Genomic DNA, 21,953 nt, shown 5'->3' on the forward strand with positions numbered 1-21,953 from the left:
AAGAATTCCAACACAAAACCTCCAGACTCCACTTAGCCTTTGGAAATTTAGAAAGTTAGAGTACGCTAAAAAAAAGCTGAAATGGATAATACAAGGACTTTTCCATTAGGAAGCAATAGCTAGAGCCAGCAGAAAGTGAGTCACCATGTTGCATTGAGTTTACTATGGACAGTAGTAACATTATCATAAGGAGGTTCACTGTGTGTGACAAAGAAAGGCTTGAGAATATCTTCAAAGTTAAAATGCAAGAAACCATCATAACTGAAACAAAATAGAGGCTCGTGACTATGACTTTGGGTGTCCAAATAATGGAGAATAATGTCGCAGTGACATGAATACCAAGCAGCAAAATGAATTTTGAACAGTAAAAAACCTGTGGTCAAGGCTCCTGACTGACCATAGATTTAAATGACGTTTTTAAAATGTATCTTTTTTTTTTTTTATCAGTATAGCAAAAAAAAATGTACATGCTTCATGGTTCATGCAATATTATGTTTTCACATTTTAAGTGAAAATACTTGAATTGATGCAAACATTATCATTCTGAATCAGAAACAGAACATTATTATATTATTATACATTATTATTATTATTATTATACATAGCATCATTGGATGGTTTATAATGAACTGAACTGTGCAGTAAGAACAGATGTCAAAACTTCACTGTTGCTGTAGCATAAAAATAAAAAGTCTTTGCAAATACTGGATGTAGTCTAAATATATTTTGAAGTTGCTTCTATAAAAAGCTGACTTGCTTCTGTAAATATAAATACCATCTGTTTACAAAAATGGCTGCAAATGGACCTCTGATCCCTAGAAAGAAAGAAGAAAAATGCAGGGGGAAAAAAACAGAAAAGGAAAGCGTGGCACTAATTCCTGTCTCCTAGAAGGGCAACCCCAATGAAAAATAGATGAAATCAGTGCTCTTGCCACATCAAAGATGGATGCAGGGTGTGTGTCCTTGTGTATATACAGTAGCCTATGTATTTGTGTGTGGTAGTGTGTGTGTGTGTGTGTGTGTGTGTGTGTGTGTGTGTGTGTGTGTGTGTGTGTGTGAGAGCGCACACTTGTGTACACGTATGCGCGTGTGTGTGTGTGTGTGTGTGTGTGACCAAATGTGTTTCAACTTTGGTTTAAAAGGGGAGACAGCAGACAGTGGTTTACTTACAGACAGCATTTTTGTGACTGGAGTCTTTACTGGGCATCATCTTCACCCCTCTGGACTTCAACTCTATTGCTTTCTTCACTGCAGAAAGAAGAGAAGATTCATTCATTCAATTATAAATAATGCTTCATTAAATGTAAATTACCATACGTCTTCTAAGTGCTCATTACATTCAGGATTGCTATGCAGTACACATTAACCATGCATTCAGTCCAGAAAGTCCTTTACACTTTTTGGACTCACTGGCCAAAGGGACTTTTTCCATTAGCCTAGCATCTCTTTTACAGGCCAAAATGATAAAATCGCTTTACGTGTCATCTATACAATCCATTTACAACGCTACATTGAGATAATGAGGCATAATGTTGAATACAAACTCACAGAACTTAAAAGATTTGAAGCAAAATTATTTTTACATATCGATCAATGGTTAATCACCTAAAGCCTGAATACGGTTTGGTCACAGAGGGTGCCGAGAGGAGAGCAGAGGCACACAGGCGATGTGATACTATGTGATACATGCTCATAAATGTTCTCCACCTTCATTGCTTTATGTCAGATGGTAAATGAGTTGTTTCTGTTTTTGTCATACGTGCAACTCACAGAACATCTCACCACCACGGCCTCAGCATCGTACCGGAGCCAGCCGTTTCTAACTCCTTTATCTCCAAGTCTGCATTTCATCAGTAGGTTTTCATTTGAAATGTTGGCTTACTCCTTGTAAATATAACAACATAATGCCTATTTAATCAGCCCAACTGCAGCTAGCAGCAGACCATCGGAGTAGCAGATGTGATGTCCTGTACAGTAAACAGTGCCATGAGACTAGGAGTGTGCAAGACGGTTAGATTTGCAGCACATGCAAAACAACAAACACAAACATTTGCAAAACAAATACAGCAGTTTGGGTGTGTATGAAACCATAAATAGCAGAAGATATAAGCAAGTCATCTGTAAATGATACCAAAATGTGATGGATGGAGACTCGCAGCATAGTTTCTTTTATTCAGGTTCCTCTCATTTACTGTTCATTCCTACAAAAGAATTCACCATAACTCAAATATAACCCACATAATCATAACTTGGAGACTGGATTTTTATTCTGAGATGGAATTTTTTTAAAAGTTATTAGGAAGGATTCTGCAACATTTTCTTTTGTTGCCATGGTGGTTGCTATGGACACTGCTATCACTAAAATCACATAGCTTGCATGTTATAGCTCAAGTTATATCTTCATTTCTCAACACAAAAACATGAAAGTGTCCTTGATAACTCAACAATATAATAGATTAATGTTGAGGCCATTGGGTTGAATTTTTTCTCTTTTTGAAATAATAAGATATAATATTTTTTATCCAATTTGTCCACTTTGTTATGTCTTTTATCTAAGAATATGTGGCTGAAGATATTTAATATGAAATATGAAAAAAATATGAAATATGAAAAAACTAAAGCCGCGTTTCCACCAGCACGACTTGGCCCTACTCGACTCGACTCGGCACGGCATGGCACGGTTGTGTTTCCATTACACCAGGCACCACCTCAAACGTGGGCGGGGTCGTCATAGCAAGGCGAAGGCGAAACTCCGGTAGCGTAATTTGTATGCAGCACAAACAAACACAACTAAGGACGTGGAGCATTTGTTTTGCGTGTATCCGTTTACCTCGTTCATAGAAATAATAAAAACGCTCCGTCTCTGTTTCAGGTGACGCCGTTCCCTGGCCAATCAGTGGTCTGCAGTCTGGTGACGTCGCATTGTCAGCTCGACTTGGAACCCCGGCCGAGGAGGTACTAAAATAGTACCTGGCACCTGGTACTAGGGCCGGTGGAAACGCTACCTAAAGCGTACCGAGTCGAGTTGAGTAGGGCCAAGTCGAGCCGGTGGAAACGCGGCATTAGAGTCTCACTCAATTAATATTGAGCCTCATCATCCAATAAAGAACTCCAACGTTTGTGCGTAAACATTTGCATCAAATCTTGTACCATGGCCACAAAAAAGGGATGAAAATGGGGTTATCAAACTGGACTTTACATTTCACATCCCTCATTAAATCCCTGCACTTGTCACTTATACTTCATCAAACAGGACCTTCGCTCTTACATACTCGAATAATAATAGTTGTAGTAGTAGAAATAGTAGTAGTATAAAGTGGGCCTTCAAAGTGCTCTCTGAAACTAGGCCTAGGATGGCATGTGTCCATTAAATGAGAAAACTTTGTCATAAACCAAATACAGCGTTGGAAAGGTCTCAACATGGAGAGTAACATATGTCAGGCTGCGTTTCTTTACTTGTTCCACTTTCCCTCATTCAGCCCTTGGTTTTATGTATCAGTCTACGTTGTACAAAGGCCACTTGGAGAGCAGAGGGAAAGTAGCACGGGGGGATTTAACACACCTGCCCTTATAAACTTTCAGCCCAAACTATCCAATAAGGATGCACCAAATGCATTACTGCTACATAGTGTGTTTGATATATACCTCTAGAGTGACCGCTGTTGTTGACTCGCTGCCTCAGCCCTCCAAGGGTCAGAATCATCACATTCACTTCAGTTTTTCAGACAAATAGATTGACATTTATATGTTGGCAGTGGGGATTCCACCGAGGGGAAGTCAGTGATGGCATGTTGAGCGACTAATGAAACGCAGCCTCAGTATGAAGATTCTACGTGGCCCCTGCTTTGAAATGCTGACCTTTGAAACTTTACCTTGGTACATGTTTGAAGGCTTATAATTGAGCAGCAGAAGGGGCTACAGACATGGGACCACCTGCTATGGAGAGCTTTTGAACTCTGCTATCATGTGAGTGCAGTCAACAACTTTGGGTATGTGTCAAATATGGGTAACATATGGTTAAAGTAATTTTCACCCATTATCCAATTCAATATTTTAAATCTGATTACATAAAAACAACTACAACTAGTAATTACACTGCATCTAGATGATCTATGTCACTAAAAAGTAGGTGTTGGTTTATTTTAAATATTTTAGCCAAAAGAACAGTCGAATGTGCCCAGCCACAACACCCACAACTCCCTTCGGCAGCTGTTTGCTATCAAAAGCACAAAACAATTTTATTTTTTAGAATTTAAGGAGAAATAATTAAAATTGATGGTCTTAACATTAACCTGTTGTATTGTTGAGTTATCAAGGACCTTTATATTTTTATCTGTTGCAGCAACCACCACAGCAATGATAGAACACATTGCAGAAATTTTGTGATAATTAACAACAGACAATAGATCACATATTCATGAGAATCCTTTTGTTATTACATGACTATTTTGAGCAAACATTTACCCACCAGTGAGGCAGATAGCATTCAGAGATACACTTGCCAAGCAGAAAATCTATCCGTGTTTGGCGTTTGGTGAGTGTTAATTTCAGACTATGTTCACGCTCCTAACAAACCTACAACAAATGCAACAGTGGCAGAAACTGAAAATTAAAACAGCGAAATGGGAGAAGATATTAAAGCCACAGAGAAGTAGGGACAAGAGAAGAGAAAAAGGGGGAGAAGACCAAAGCAGAGGAGCAGCATTAAAATTTATTCCATCTATTTTATCCTAAGTAGCAGCATTGCAGAGGATAACAGAAAAATCTGTGCTACAACCAAACTACATTCCACTGAGAAACAGAATTGGCATAAAAAGCTCATCTCTCTCTCTTTCTCCCTCCCACCCTTTCTCTCTCTCTCTCTCTCTCTCTCTCTCTCGCTCCTGCAGACACACACACACACACACACACACACAAAAACATCACATGCAGACAAGACAGATAGAAAGGAAATGACAGAAGGACCAATGGAAAGAGCATGAGGCCTACAACTGGGTAAGAAAGCCATAAAGTGAAAAGAGATGGACAGACAGGAAGTGAGAAGTGCCGTAAGAAAGACAGGTCTGAGATCGCCGTGTTTTGTGTTGGAAGCCGCCAATTAAATCAGAGCTGCCACGTGGAAACTAATATGCACTTTAATATGCTAATTAAGTCATACAACCAGTCAATTAGATGACAGGAAAGGTCCAGCAAGTCCAGTCAGGTGGTTTCAGACTTCTGTCCCAAGTAATTGCTATTCTCCATTACAGAACATGAATGTATAATGTAAGACAAGTGCCATGTATTCCAAGTCCGATCCTTTTTGTGTTTTTACATGGGGCTTCATTTGTACAGTAAATCTATCAAAAAGAAAAAAAAAACTGACTCCGTAAAAGAGAGCCTCCGCTCTTATGCATCTCCCAACACACACACACAAACAGATGTGCACACAGCTGTTCATCATACAGACTACTTGTGTGTACACCATATGTGTAAAAGGGACACAGACGACAGATAAATCGGATAAGATAGATAAGATGAAAGATTGTAATATACCTTGGTACTGAGCACTGAATCCTTTCCTTCGATGGTTGCTGTCTGAGGTGAAATGTATCCGAAGCCAGTTCTTGTTTGATATCACCGGCGAGGGCAGGGTCGTACCAGTCAGCCTGGAAGTAAGCAAATAAGAAATGATTTATTAAAAAAATAATACTACTATAATAAAAATACTAAAACCAAATGGGGGTAGTAGAAGAATGTAACCAGAGCCACAACCTACTGATATTCACATTTCATACCTTTATTCTTTAGCTTATTTATACTATACTATAAAGATTACAGCAGAGAAAGACAAGGCAAATGAGAAAGCGAAGGCATGATGTCACAAAACTCAAGATGGTATTGCTCATCCATAGTATCCAGCTCTGTGCACTAAGATGCAGAGCCCATCTCCAGTAAACAAACTGCATGTTGCATTAAGTTATTGCTGTGTAATATGTGCACATGCGTTTCAATATGGTCTAGACTGCTGGTGAATATCACACTGACGGAGAGATGACATCCTCCTCCTGAGGTGGACAATGTTTGCCATAACTTTCTGTTACCGTATGTGCACATGGTTCACGGATGTGCTCATGGAGGATGAGCTTTACTTATTTCAATCTGAGATAGAGAAAAAAAATAAATCTCTAACAAAAAGACAGTTGTTCGAGGAAACGGTTTCAAAATTGCTGCCATGTAATTACGGCTTGATGCATTATGGATTGTTGCACGACCAGCCACTGTTGTGAAAAATGTTGTGAAATTACTTGTCACAAACAATCAGAAATACAACATATCATACAACTGAAAAACATAATAGTATGAATAACTCCAGGATCTAAATTGCTTCCTCTGAGGGCATATACATAAAAGAAAATATCCCTATGTGAAGCAGAACTTTCTAAGAGTTCAAAGTACGATTTTGATGTCACTTTGCATTGTCCTCCGGGGTGCAAAGGCTGGCTGTAATTTAAAGAGGTTTTAGCTGAAAGGCAATTTGTTCCACTGGCTTGGAAAAAGTGGATGTGGGAATTGAATGAGTGATATTATCCTTTCCCATTATGATCACGACTGACCAGAAGCAGAACGCTGCGGTCGTACTGGGTGCAATATGACTCAACACAGTATAACAGCACAACTTAATTGAAGGAATATTTAGCTCATACTTGCTGAAAAAATAAATGTTAAAACACACTAAAATGCCTCTTCCCCATTTGAAAAATATACACATAAAAAAAAAAAAAAAACACAATAAAATAACAGCTCTGAATGATTGAGAAGCAAGAGAATGCCATGCTGTGAAGTTGTCTAAATTCTGACATGATGGTTTTGAATTTTGGGAATGAGATACGTATTTATGATAATCAGTGATTCTGGGCACAGGGTAAAATGGAATTACTGAAACCAGCTGTGTCTTACGTGTATTCATGATAAAAACAAAAGTACTACAGGAAGGGATGAGAAAAGAAGAGAGCTCTTTAAGTAGAAGAGGTGGATGGAGAGAGTGAAGTAGTAGAAAGTCAGCAAAGTAACATCAAAAACAGTTTCTGAAGCATCACCACTGAAACGATGAGTTGGTTGCCCATGGTAAGTCTTACATCAGCTTTAGCTGCTTTCGCATTTTGTTACTAATGGCAACCAAAGGCTGTAGTAAAAAAAAAATAAAAATTTGGGGAACCGGTGCACTGAGACAAAAAAAAGGAAATGATGTAAGAGACTGCCTGGAAGCCAATGTTCTACCATCCTCCCTAGAGCAACAAGAGCCACTGTAACTGCCCTTCAATAATGCCGCAGGTGTACTGAGTAGATAGAGACACTGAAGGAGGGAAAACACAGATTAGGAAAAGGGCTGAAACAAAATATGAAAAGTGGTAAAAATATATCAAGTGTGCTTGTTCGAGGGCCTTATTGAGTGCTTATTATCTGAGGAACAAAGTTCTGTATTAGTGAAAGAGAATATGAAGAATGTCAGATGAGACAACAGCACTGCTTGGAGAGAGTGTAACTCCGTGGTATAAACAGAAGAGCAATGTGTTATCTCTCAGTGAGTCAACTGGTGGTCTTTATCAGTTAGTGTGATTAAATAGACATGCATGGTAATGTGACATAATTCTATACATGAAATATGAGCTTGAAAATCAGAGGAAAAAATCTTTTTCTTCTGGCACTAAATGGTGCATAAAATTCCCACTTAGATAAAATGGCGGACAGTGAACACAGTGCACTGAAATAAAGACTGTTGGACTAAACCAGCGTTGTGCACCTGAACCTCTCTGATGACCTTCACAGGCAGGTGCGCAAATTTGAAATGCCTCCCTGACACACTGGGCTTTTGTTTTTTTTGCCCTGGTTATGTTCGTCAGTGTGTGATTTTATCTTTTAATCCCTCCACTTGCTATATCAGCCTGGTAAGAGAAAATGTTCTTAGACAACCTGTCTGGTATGAAAAGGTTTGTCTGATGAAACAGCTCACTGTTACATAACAACAGAATCTTGGACGTTGTTGTTTTGTCTCAGACTGAAGTCAGTCTAAATCTGAATCAAAGTTGGGAGGAAAACTGAATGTATTTCGAGTGAAAGATAATGAAAGAATAATTCAATAGGTTATTGAATTTCCATATTGAAGTTATGTAAAACTGACAACAACCATGGGATCTTCTGTATAAATGACAATGAATTCATGTTGAATTCATGGACAACCATCCATCCATCCATACATCCATCCATTATCTATACCACTTATCCTTCAGGGTCACCGAGGGGGGGGTTGGAGCCAATCCCGGCTGACACTGGGCGAGAGGCGGTGTACACCCTGGACTGGTCGGCAGTCAATCACAGGGCCAACACGGACAACCTCTCACACTCACACTCACTCCTACGGGCAATTTAGAGTCTGGACAACATTCATCTATTAATATTGATAAAGTAAGTTGAACTCCACACAGTGTGCAGTTTGCATGTTGTGCCTGTGCTTGTGTGGGTTCTTTCTGGAGCCCTGGAGTGTCAGCCCTGTGATTGACTGGTGACCACTCCAGAGAGCCTTCTCCCAATGTTAGCTATGATTGGCTGCAGACCCCCCCCCCCCATGACCACTATGGATAAGCAGTATAGATTATAAATGAATTAACTAATTTGACTTAACTATAATGTGATGACGCTGCTTTAAGAACAGGGGAAACGGGTCCTCTCTAACTTAATCAAACATTAATCTATAACATTATATTATACCTTCTTATTCCTATACTTGTATGGGAGAGAAATATATGCATTTATTCAAATATTTATTTGATATACACAAACCCAAATTCCTTGTTTGTGAAAACCTAGTTGCCACTAAATCTATTTCTAATTCTTGTTCTGATATGGCTTGATTTATTTGAAAGGAGATGAGTAGCGCTGACTCAATCTTGACGGCAAGGTCTCACCAACACATTTCTGTTCCAAAGAAAATCAATTACGCCTGTTCAGTATTACACTGGGAAATAACTGCTGTTGTTGTACAGCCTCAAGCCCACTGCTTTTGCAAAATAGAAGTTATGTAATGGAAAATACTATTATACATATGACGATGTTGACATGATGTTAAAATTCACTCACTTCATGTATTCATTATGTGCATCAAGTGTTGTATATCAGCTGAGATTCATCACCAGAGAAAATGTGTCGTCTCAACATTGGGCTCAGCTGATCGACATATTGAAACCCCCCGTCACCTGATTTTTAAGGCACATGATCATTTTTGAAATTCCAAATTTAAAACCTTTGGCAACTTGATTTGCAATAAAATGCTGTTTTTTCCAGCAATGTATTGCAGAAATACCTCTGGGAGAGAGAGTGACTTCATCTGGGAGCTACTCACAGTTTTTCCACGTGCTCATTTTCAACAAATTAATAACTTGGATGAACTGAAAAAACTCAGCTATTCAGTGACATTCATTTACTTCCTCCTCAAGATTACGGATGCTTTTGTGCTGAGGTCTGCCAAATATTAAGCACCATGTTCGGATGGACACACAGGAAATAACCTTCTCTTGTGACATTTTGTAAACATTAACTGCTGAAAGCTATTGTGTGAAAGCTCTGTCAGTATGAATGAAAGTGGATGAAAGTATAGATTATACCTGCTCCATGCACCTTTGACAGCACTTCACATGTGCACAGTTTCTTTTGTTTCTTTTTTCAAAAATGTAGCTCGTTGTGTTTTTGAACATTTCAATTGCCGTGGCAAACCACTTCCCTTTTTGGTTGACCTGATTGGCTGAAGGGTTTGGGGGGGTTATGTCTGCCCTGTCAGGTTACTCAGTGAGTGCTGGAATTACAGTGGCTATTCTCCATTTAGTATGTCAAGTCACCAGACGCTAATGGTGTTCCTCGCTGGAGCCATCTGTGTTCAAGCCTTTATACATTTCAAAAAGATAAAGAGTGATAAATCGATCCCAGAGTCGATTCAACGTATATTGCTTTTGGAATTTGTTCCTGTTTGGCCTCTGTACTCTAATAAATGTGTGTTTCGTTGCATATTTTGGTGTTTTGGTGTTTCCTTCCTGCTCTCTAGTGGTAAGAAATCGATTATCACAGCTTGAACAAATATACAGAGAACTCACTGAGAACTGCCCCTTAGGACTAAGGTTTAGGGTTGAGGATAAAGCTACAAGGATGTGTGCTGACGTACAAATAGGTTTAACTAAATCTAGAAATACAGCCATTGTGTGTTGGAAAGGGCTAAAGATAGGGAAATGTGAAAAATAGAGAGAGAAACAGATAAAAAAGTCAGGGATATGCTGCATCTCCTCCATTATTCATAGGTGTGGCCAGCTGCCTGACATTGGAATGAGGGAGAGACAAGAGGTCAGGGAGGAGGAGGAGAGAGGGAGAAGACATGAGACTGAACTTAAAGGACGGGGGAAGAAAGAGGAAGAATTTACAAGGTGAAAGAAAGCAGAGGAGAAAGAGAGCAGAGAGAAACCCGCAAGAAAATCTTCGGAGAAAAACAGAGGCTGATAGATGAAGAACACGGGGGGAGGAGGTGAGAGTGGGAAATTCACTTAAATGAGCAGGAGGAGAGAGGTTACACAAGCCGTGAGGAGAGGTCGAAAGTTATAAAAGAAGAGACAAGGAGGCAAGTCTAAATGAGGTTGCCCATTACAAACACCAGGTTGCAAAGGATAGCTGTAAATGAGAGAGCGAGTGAAGCTGGAAGGGGAGGAGTGAGGAGAGAAGGGAGGCGATGGAGAGCAGAAAAGAAAAGAGAGGAGTTGGACGTTTAAGAGGGAACTCAAATGAGGATAAAACAAAGAGGAGGGTGTCGAGGGAGAGGCAGATAGGAGAGGCTACACAGCTAAAAAGAGAGAGGAGAGGAGATAAGAGGAACAGGAGAGGCACGGTTTGACACACCTGTAAGGAGCAGACAATAGCGGGAGGGAGGCCAAGTCACAAAACAGAGAGGGGAGGGGGACAAAGAAAGCAAGAGCAGGAGAGAGGTGTTTCTGTGCGTGCTGTAGCACTTTCCTATTATTAGACTACTAGCTTTGTGGTGATACATGAACATCACAAAGACACATATCCAACTTTTTACTGTCCAGACACTGTTGCTTCAGCTTTTGCTCTCCCCATCCGCTGCTCCTACTGCTGGCAATACATTATCCTAAGTTCATCCCACTGCTGAACTTATTGCAAGTCTGGATGTGAGCATCTGCAAATGACAAAACAGCCACTACTAAAATAAATGATTGGATACATGTCAGAAAAGTTGGAAAGCACATTATCCACAACAGATATCTGTTTATTCCAAGTGCTTAGTGCAAAACCCTGGTATGCCGGTACTTTTAATCTCATAACACACCCACGCAATAGCACAGAAAGACACACACAGACACACACACACACACCTACACACACACACACACACACACACGCAAAGACGCAGAGCCAGTAACATAATTTAAAATGTAAATGTGATAACAGGACAAGAGAGGTGTTTCAAAGTGGAGGGAAAAAAACTAAGAGAGGGCTGGTGGTTATGAAAAAGGAAACAACGAAGAAGAGGAAAAGCAGTAGGAGAAGATGGACTTATGGGGGAGGAAATAAGGAGAAAGAAAAAGCCGTGAGAAACAGGGTGGAAAAAGTCAGGGCCGATTTCTTTAGCAGAAGTCACTGAATGCTTCATGGCAAGGCATTGAGGATGGACAAGGTACAACTAGAGATGCTGCAGGCCTGCTGTGATGCCCTTTTAACAGGCAGACAAGGCCAGCCATCCCCAAGTTTCAGACAGGGAGCCAAACGGTTTGTTCAGAAATTACACAGCTAGCCCGTCCTGGGAAAGCCCACCAAGGTCAGAGTGCTAGAAGAGAAATTGTGGCTGACTCTTGAAACCTCATATTTATGAGGAGCAATGTGGGCTCTGTCTTGGTCATGGAAAAATGGATCATCACATTATCCAATTCAAGTTATTTCAGCAGTGATGGGGATTTCCTAATTTAGTCGGCATGTGTTTTGGGGTTTTGTAAAATGCTTATGTGTTCCTCAGAGTTTTCTGAGAGAGATGCTGAGGAGGTATGGGGTATCGGAGCCACCAAGTTTGTTCAGGCGAGGAAGTGGACTCTGATAAGGGTGTGCCATGCCTTTTCTTGTGTTAAACATGGAGAGGGAGTCAGCTGTGGCATTAGTTTGGCATTTCTGCTGTTTGCTGATCATGTTGTTCTTCCGGGTTCATAAGATCATCATCCCTTGGAGAAGTGTTTAAGATTGTCATGACTGCGGCCATAGCTTGTTCCATGAAGATGAGCAACTGAAGTTCAGGAATGTTGAAGCTTTACCCACAGATACAATCAATAAGACTTGACAGCCAGTTGTGTCCAGCAGTGCCAATAAGTAGACTAAAATAAGATCGTATTACTGACTGAAATAAGATAGCTGCTCTCATGTTTGATGACTGTAAGGATGGAAGAAGTTTGGCAAACAGCAGGAAGCTGATGTTGGTTGAAAGAAGCCAGCTGAGGCAGGTCTGGCAAATGGTAAGCATGCCTTGCCATTCTACTGAGATGGGGCTATGTGGGAGAGCCAAGACAAGCTAGAGGAGCTCCCATCTGGCCTTGACTGTGACTCTGCATCCCCCAGAGGAATGTGGGAGAGGTTTTCACGAAAATTATATCTGAGCTGCTGTGGATTTTGTCCTGGTTAAATGACTAGAAAATGACCTGGATAAGCAACTAGAAAATGGATGACTGAATGGAAATTACTTTGCTACTATTTCTATTGCAGCCAATAAAGTAATTAAAAATGAAATTGTGTGTGTGAGAGAGAGGGAGAGAGAGTGAGAGAGCAGATGAGTTAGAGAGACAGTAATGGTAGTAAAAAAAAGAGAAGAAGAAGAGAGAAGAGGTAATAGAAAAGGAAATAGAGGATAATAAAGAGGGAAATTAAAGACAGTAAAATGCAGGACTTTCTCACAGAGCTAAAATCTGACATGAACATGTTGATCTCAGGTAATGATTGCCATATTCACCACCTTATTTGGTGTTTATTTAGTGTTTGCACGCTAACATTTGCTAATTAGCACTAAAAACAAAGCACAACTTAGACTCATGGGATTGTTATTAGCTTTGCAGGTATTTGGTCACATACCAAAGCTTTGAACAAATAAAAATTTTGACCTGATGACAGTGTGAGATGGAAAATGAATTGCTCATTAAAGGTATCAGAACTCTTCCTGAGGGAGCAATGAAACTATGTACCGCATTGCGTGGCAATAAACTGTAATACATTTTATTGTGGCTAAATTTAAGTTCAATTGCTACCTTGAAAATGTGAGTAAACTCAACTCGAAGATAAGCTTTGCTTCAACTCAAAAAGTTAGGCTATATAAGTTGTTTCACTGGTGATCATTTGTTGTTTGAAGCCAATCCTGTTTAACTATGCTACATTATCCATTTAAGAAAACACACTTTATTATAACATACAATTCCACTGTATTTCAACTGATGATTTCAAGTTAAGATAACTCCAACTATATTCATTCCAACTGCCACTTCTGTTTCCTTATCTTGACTAATAATGGCAAGTTTGACAGTTTCCGTAAATTTCATGCTGACTCAACTTACAGCTCATCTGTTCAAAAGATAGAACATTTATTAATAACAAGAACAACGTTACCCAGAATCAAACATTGGTGCATTTTTTAAAATAATAGTGCCCCCACCTAATTCTGATAATGGATAAGCGGATGTAGGAGGATGAAAGCAATTAAAATTTTGAGGATGGACCGACACATTAAGAAAGCTCAATGCTACCTGTAGAAAATGAGACAGTTGCTCAAGATTAAAACAGTCTAAGCATCCGTGTTATCAAAAAATATCCAGGTTTCTCCAGTGTACGACAGAACTGAGAGAGAGGGAGATGGAGAGAGTGAGAGAGGTTTACAAAGAGTCAGATAACGGAGAAGGAGAAAGAGGCAAACAGAGAGATGGAATGTGTGAGAGAGGAGATTCAGGGAGAGTGATAAGGTGGGATATGTTGTGCACAAGCACAAAATGTGGGATTCTGACCGCTTCATAAAAATTAACAGCACTTCCATATCTATAAGATTCCTAATACACAATTCAAAAGCAAAATGCTGCCATAATTTTTGTCGAATGTAGTTTTTCATAACTGCTCGATGTTGATTTTTTCAATGTAGACATTCAAAATTTTCACGACATGTCACTGACATTCACCGACATCAACCTTTTAGTGTCACTAAGGGAGAAGTTAGGGGATCACCAGAGTCATCAAGATTCATTCTCTGGGGATTGTGGATATTTGCACCAGATTTCATAGCAATCCATCCAACAGCTGCTGAGATATATCAGACTGACCAATCGATAAACCATCATTGCTATCGATAAAGCCCGGCCACAAGCATGGCTAAAAGCAAACACTACAAACCACTTGGGAAACGTGGGTTGAACATGAGTGAATGAGTGACTGAATGAATGGATGACTAACTGTATGAATAAATGACTGGGTACTTATATAATTTATTATTTAATCTGTAGATCAGATCTTTGAATTAAGATTCTTGACTATGCTACGTTGTTCACATTAGGTTTGCCATAACTTTTGCTAGGACTTACAATTAGTTTATCAAATAATATCATGCATTTATGCATTTATCTAGTGTAGACCCATCAATGCAGGCACGTGACTTCTTGTAGGTGTCATGGATTAAGGAAGGAGACCTGATTTATGGATATTAGCTTCATCACATTATGTCTAGTGACCCTGTTACTCAGTTAATGGAATAATTGGCAATCAGGGCTTTTCATTTACGGGCTGAGTCTGGAAGAGAGAGGGTGGGAAAATTCAGAGATTCCATCAGCCTCTTTAAATCAGCATAACAAACAACTGCTTATTAAAAATCTTTGACTATCGTGGTGATGATACATTATAGCAAATTCCTGAGTTTTCAGCGCTGGCAACTAGGTTAAAATCAATGAGAATAATGTAGTGAGCAATAAGGAACAAAATATGATTAATGACTGTTGGTCATGATCCTTGGATATAGTCGCCTTTAGCAGTGTAAGGATTCACTCAGTTGAAAAAAACAACAGCATTTCACTTTGTCTTGTGCTTTGAAAGACTGGGATAAAGAAGGAAAGCAAGATAGAAAAGGGACAAGGAAAGAGATAGAAGAAGAAGGGACAGCTGCAGAGGTGCAGAGAAAAAGGGAAGAGGAGAAAAGGAAGAAGAACAGGATGGATAGGTAGAGGTTAGGCTGTAGAAAGGAGCAGATAGGGTTAAGAGCAGAAAGGACCTGCTGTAAGCATCAACGGGACTGATAAACAAAGCCCATTTTAAGTTCTCAGAAAAAAAATCTGCTCAGATTGAAAGATAACAGCTGTAACAACGTTACAGATAATGCCTATATTCCCCGTAAAGCCCTTTCCCAGGATAAGCTGTTTATGTGTTCTTCATATTCAGGTCACCAAAATCCCAGTCCACACAAATAAACATGTAGATTGAACTTCTCAAGGACTGTGGAAACAGAGTTGCCTCGGTATATTTGTAGGCATTGGTGCATCCCTGTCTATGTCCTCAGAAAAGCTTATCCATGCTGTTCCAAATAGATGATGACAATTAGATGACTGGATATTTACAGGATAATGGTCTGAAAGTAGATGTAATTTCTGATATCACTGTCTATGTCTATTATTGACATATGCTTTTGTAACGTGTCTGTGACACGTGTCTAGAATCATGAACTTGTCAGTACTGTTACTGTCTTGAAGTCATTACCTTCAAACTTATACGTCATTAAGTACACATTTGGATTGCTTGATATTTTGACAAAAAGCTCAGCATTTGATATTATGTGCCCCAGTATTCATTTTTGTGAACAAATAGGCTTGTTCACAAAATCAGCGTCATTGGTCAGTATTTTATTTAATGACGCTATATGTTAGGGAGAATGTACAGCGGGCCATTGTTGTCATTACTGCAAAATGAATTAGGACAGGGTCTTGAATCATCCTGAGGGAGTTCGTTTTCACTTATTGTTTGGCCTTGTACTAAAGAAATCAACAATCTGACACAAAATAGTGACTTGATGATTTTATGGTTTCTGCTATCAGAGCGGCGTCCATAACATGTCTGTTATACATGACAATGGTCTGCTGCACAGAAATATCGGTAGAATGGTGCAATAAACGAACAAATGCATGGAGACGGGCTGATGACCTCCTCAACTGCATACAGAAGCAGCAGTGTGACCTGGTGACATTTCATTTGTTAAATGGAAAAATATTTTTAAAAAACACATACTATGCCATAAGCTTTATATATATACTTTGATAAAGCCTTTTGACTATAGTAGGTACTAGCAACACAAATGCCTGGAGGTCTTAAGGAATCTCTCTTTCTGTCTTCGTGACCATCGCTCTGTCATTCATTTTGTCTGCCTTCAACCTCTACCCCAGCCTCTGTGCAGCCTTCACAAATAATCCCAGTGAAACAAAGTTCACATTAGTCAGTAACTGCAATCTTTTGCCAGCCTCACCCAGCATGCAGGCATTCAAGCACAGTAACACGTCAGACAACAGTTGTAGGAAATGTTGTGAAGGATTAGTGGTCCAAAAACTTTAACTTCAAATCATCAGCAGAAATAGAATTTCTCATTTCTCAAGAAAGAACACCGGGAATGACATAACACGATATGACCATCATTCCTTTATGAGAAACTGGAATCATTCAAATCATTCACCTTGTCCTGTTAAACAGAAAACTAGTCCTTCAGGCACAATTACTTATATACTGTATGTACAGACATGTGTGTGTGTGTGTGTGTGTGTAGCAGTGTTTGTGGTTACGTGCGTTTACGTAATGGCTAGTCAACCTGACATTCAACCTGCCAGCTAGCAGACAGAAACATGAAACAGGAAATTGCTTTTGGGACAGCCAATCAGAAAAAGCTCTCGGTAAACAGGAAGAACCCGTCACAGTGGTTCTGTCAGGTGTCAGTCATTCTCACAATGACCTGCCCACATGCTTCAGTGAAAATGTCAATCATCTCTTAATCTCACCTCTGGAGAAAAGTACTTAGGTTTGTATTAGACCGAGCATGGCAGTTTTTAAGTTTTTACTGTTATATAATTATATTGTTTTAGCTTTGCATCAGTGAACTTTCATTAAAGGTACACGGTGTCTGGGTGGACTACGGCAGCTAAGATGCACACCATTTAATTGCAACATCTCCAATTTGATTCCAACTTGGGACCTTTGCTATATAACCTCTTTCCCTCTCTGTTTTTCCTCTGCATCGCACTGTGACCTCTACAATTAAGAAAAAAACACCAGCCAAGCAAAAAAAATACTATCTTACATTTACTACTTTTATTATTAATAGTGACTATTAAAGTTAGATTAATTTAGCACAGGATAATATGCAAATTACCATTAGTAAATAACCCTATATTTTAAGTTTGGAGATACATTTTGATTATTATTCTCTTGCACAAATATAATTTGAAGTTTATATCAACTTATTAGTGCCTATCTGCCAACTTAAACCCATAACTACACACACAACATAAAAGAAGCCATGTATCTGTGATGTGAATTGTATTCTTGTATTTATTTTATGTGCAGAAATACATTTCCAGCCTAATGATGTCAATGCATGTTAGGACCAATCATTTGAAATCAGAATGGTTACATCAAAAGGCTTCCGTTGTTGCAGTCGCTATTTTCCATGTGACAAAATGCTGGATTTACTCTCCAGTACACTCCCTATCTTCCCCCTGCATTGCAGAGGGTGGGCTGACAGTGGTCCTTGAATGTTATACTGTCAGTGACAAGCTATGTGTGTATGTGTGTGCGCACTTGAGTGTGTGTAATCTGTCAGAGCCTGGAGAAACGATCAGCAGCACACACAGTCAGAGGGCCACTAAAGACCTTACACAGACACACACAAACAAATGGTATCATGAGAATGCCATGCTTGATGTGTACTGCTCTGCTGGTGACAGGACTAAATGTGCAATTATTCTCTATTCCTTTTGTTTCCATGCAGTGCCATCGTCTCTGCCACCTTCACTCCGCTTATTTAACTGTCGACCTATCCATTCTATTCTTTTGCAGGTTCAGTCATAAACCATTTTCTGCACATGGAAGGCAATGACATCCATCAGTTGAAAAATGGGGGCCAGGCAGTTTCTGCAGGACATGGTGATCTATAAATGCATTTTATGAATCATATTTACCAGTTAGAAAAGATTGATAAAGATTAAAGGCCCCATATTGCCTTCATTTTTGAGTGCATATTTGCATTTGGAGGTCCTAGAACAGGTTTACACGGTTTAATGTTTAAAAAAATAAACACATTATTTTTCTCATACCAGACATGGCTGCTGCAGCTGTTTTCAGCCTCTGTCTAAACGCTCAGTTTGTCACTTGTTGGAGGAAGTCAGCAGATTGACAGATCCCCTTATGACATCACAAGGGGAGCCAAATCTAAACAGCCTGTTTTCACACACATTTACTGACATACAGAGCAAGAGGAAAAAAAAGACAAGACGGTCTTTTCTCAAAGTTTGACAATCTATAAGCACACCAGGGACACATATTTATGTTGAAAAGTGCATTTAGTGTGACATGGGACCTTTAAGAATCCAAAATCACATTGCTGCTGTTATGGAACATTCCCTCATCACATAATCTCCCCTGATACAAAAATATCTGGTTGCATAATAAACATTACTTATTTTTCAAACAAAAAAAATACACACACATGTTGCAAATTATTCTCCATTACAGAGAAAAATTCTCCATTTTGGAAGAATTCCTATGGCAGCAACTAGCATTGCTAGACTGGTGTGGAATGACAGCAGTCTTCAATTTCCTAAATGTAGCAAATATATATGTATGTAAACATATATATTTACATACAGTGTGTGGCTGAAAAAGAACACTGATATATATGGGTGTTCTTTTTCAGCCATACACTGCTTCACAAATGTAGTATATGCCACACACTGAAACCCAGGAGCTGTTAATAATGGTAATAAGTTTATTCTTATTCTTTTGGAGCTGTGTGTAACAAAAAGCAATTTCCCGCTGGGGATTATTAAAGGAATTCTGATTCTGATTCTGATTCTGATTCTGATTCTCATTAAGAGAATCACAATGTAGTACTGATGATTTCTGAGCAGACCTGGCTCACAGGCATCTGTGTTGTTTTTATTGAGAGAGGCTAAACTACTTTTTAACTTCCCCCTTCTCAGATTTTCCCAGCAGTTCTACCAACCCGAATCAGCGACAACCCTGCATGCTTAACCATTACACCGATTCCGCCCCTGCAAAAACACATCTAAGCCTTCAATGGAGACGTCTGATATTGTGAACAAACCAATGTGAATTCCAGCAGCGCTCTAAATTTAAAAACCAGAGTGTGTTCTGGTACAACAGAGTGCCAATTTTCAAACGCGACCACAGAAAATGGGAGTGAAAACAACAATTTATCACCTTCCCTGTGGGATTTGAATAAATCAGGAAAATCAACAGGACTCCTGTGCAGCTAATCAATCAGTAGCTGTATCTGTCCTCCCCAACAACATCATTAGTCCTCTTTTAATATTAAATGCCACCCTTCAAAGTATACAAGTTAAAGAAAATTGCAGTGAAAACAACAACTGTTCCCTCTAATGTGAACAAGTCAGCAAACAGAACAATAAAGCCTCCAGCCAACAAATACATAGGAAGTACTACTATACAATACTATACAAGGCTATGGTGTCCATTGGCGTCCATCCTTTGTTTGTGTGGGTCTGTGATACTTACCTCTCAAATGTCAAAGGTGACTGTGTGCATGTTTGCTTTCAATATCCCACTTAGCACGCCATCTGTCACCCCTGCTGCTTTTCATAAAGACTTGTATGCCCTCCAACATATCTACTCAGCATTGTGGTCTGTGTATGAAATGTATCTCACCATATACTTGGTGCCTCTGTCCCGCTGATCTCCAAGAAGTCATATTTGTCCTCTAATAAGAAGTCATTGAAGACGAGAGCTATAGTGTCCCCGGGTTCGGAGAGGATTGACCATGTACAGTCCAGGTTGTTGTCATACTCTGCAGGGTATCCTGGGCTGGTTATTGAACCTGAAGTGCCTCTTAATGTGCCACCACATGCTCCTTCCGCTGGAGAAACACAGAAAAGTAGAGGGCCATAAAATGTGAATAAATTCAACATACAGAAGTATTTTTAATATTTTCAATACATCATTTTCCAGGTTACTGGTCCTTGTTTTCTTTATGTAATTGTTTCTTTTATTTTGTTCATTTTTTTCCATTTAATCATTTGCGTGTGTGCTCATTAATCTGAAATTGTTTTACTGTTTACATTTGTACTGTCTGGTAATCATTTGTAAAAAAAAAAAAAAAAAAAAACCCGTGAAAGGTGCAATTCACATAAAGTTTCGATCGGCACACGTGTTAATAGAATATTACAACTAAAATAACACTAATATGATAATTTCACATCCTTGTCATCATTTCTATCATTGCATTTTCATACATAATCGGTATATCTTCAAACACTTACCCAGGAGATTAATGTGAAAACAAAGGAAATAGCATATTGACTCGACACAAGAAAGCAGAAAATCAAATCATTAAATTGAAGCTTCTGAAAAGCAAAGTGAATTAAGAGAGTTTCACAGATATTTAACAAAAGACACTGAATCCCCGAGCTGAGCTGTTCAGCCATCTACTGGCCCTGATGGTAAATACATTGACAGATCTGCTCTTGTCCGCAGACTAATGAACCATTAGAGAGGCTTTGCTTGAGGATTTTGGGCTCCATCTGGTTCAGTAATCAATGCACCAGGGCTTCTCATCTTCCTCTGGCCTCTGACCTCGTGTTCAGGTCTTTCAATTCTCATGACCCCATCAATTAGAGCGTTTGTTTTCTTCACATGTTTTATTTTACTTTCATTGTCAAAGTTGGCACAAGGAATTTTTAGACACAGAATTTGAAATTTCACTTATGAGCTAACAGCGGTAGCTCAGTCTGTTGTCGTAGGAGTTAATGTAGGACTTACTTTTATGATCCAGTTTAAGAATAGGAGGAGAAGACATGTTACAGAAAGAGCAATGATTGAAGAAGGAAGGAAGGAAGGAGAGAAGGAAGAACCTGTTTCATCTCACCTCTGCAAAATGGTGATGGAAAATCCCACTGTGCTCCACTGCCAGGTGATACAATACACGTGAGGATACTGTGTCCTTCCAGTACAAAACCTGACTCACAGCTATATCGGATCTTGTCCCCCATGTTGTACCGCGAGCCATGAATGACTCCATTTGGAATGAGGCCAGGGGTGCCACATGTATGGCTGGGTAGGACTGAAACAGAGAAGAAAACAGAGAAAACATTTTTTTGATTAGATGATATCTAAAATAAAACAATAACCATTCGACGACCACAAAAATTATCCAGAAACAACTAACTGAATTAATCAAGTCAACCAAAGAAGAGCCAAGCAGCCAACGACAGAATGTTGTGGTACATGGCGATCAATTGGATAAAACTGAATATGTCAAACATATCTCATTGTATCAACACTCTGACAGAATTAAATTGTTCCAATTCTACAGTCACTACAGTGGAAAGTGACCAAATACAAAACATCAGCATTAAGAATGCAAAATTCCAAAGTGATGCATTTTGGTTTGTGGAGACCTAAAAATATGTGGAAATAAATATATGGCATTGAGATGTCTGGCTAGCATTTCGCCCTCAATGTGCATCTGTTGTCACTTCTTGGATGACACAGCTCTACAGGAGCAGCGACATGCTGCTCATGGTATGACTAGGCCAAAATCAATGTATGACTGTAGCCAACACGTGTTAGCTGCACAGAAGGGGCATCAGCGCCGTGGCTGTAGTACAACCTGGACAAACTCC

At 39.4% G+C, this 21,953-nt stretch overlaps 1 protein-coding gene across 1 annotated transcript in view; it reads right to left on the bottom strand.

The window, feature by feature from the left end:
* Nucleotides 1-21,953, bottom strand: part of csmd1a (CUB and Sushi multiple domains 1a) — a 313,136-nt gene that overhangs the window by 165,283 nt on the left and 125,900 nt on the right. Inside the window, exons 4-7 of the mRNA XM_070832290.1 lie at nt 21,197-21,391; nt 19,981-20,188; nt 5,536-5,648; nt 1,171-1,248 (exon numbers count right to left, since the gene is read on the bottom strand). Coding sequence (XP_070688391.1) covers nt 1,171-1,248; nt 5,536-5,648; nt 19,981-20,188; nt 21,197-21,391 — 594 coding nt within the window. The remainder of the gene's footprint in view (nt 1-1,170; nt 1,249-5,535; nt 5,649-19,980; nt 20,189-21,196; nt 21,392-21,953) is intronic.

Source organism: Pempheris klunzingeri, chromosome 1, assembly GCF_042242105.1.
Source record: "Pempheris klunzingeri isolate RE-2024b chromosome 1, fPemKlu1.hap1, whole genome shotgun sequence".
Lineage (NCBI taxonomy): Eukaryota > Metazoa > Chordata > Actinopteri > Acropomatiformes > Pempheridae > Pempheris > Pempheris klunzingeri.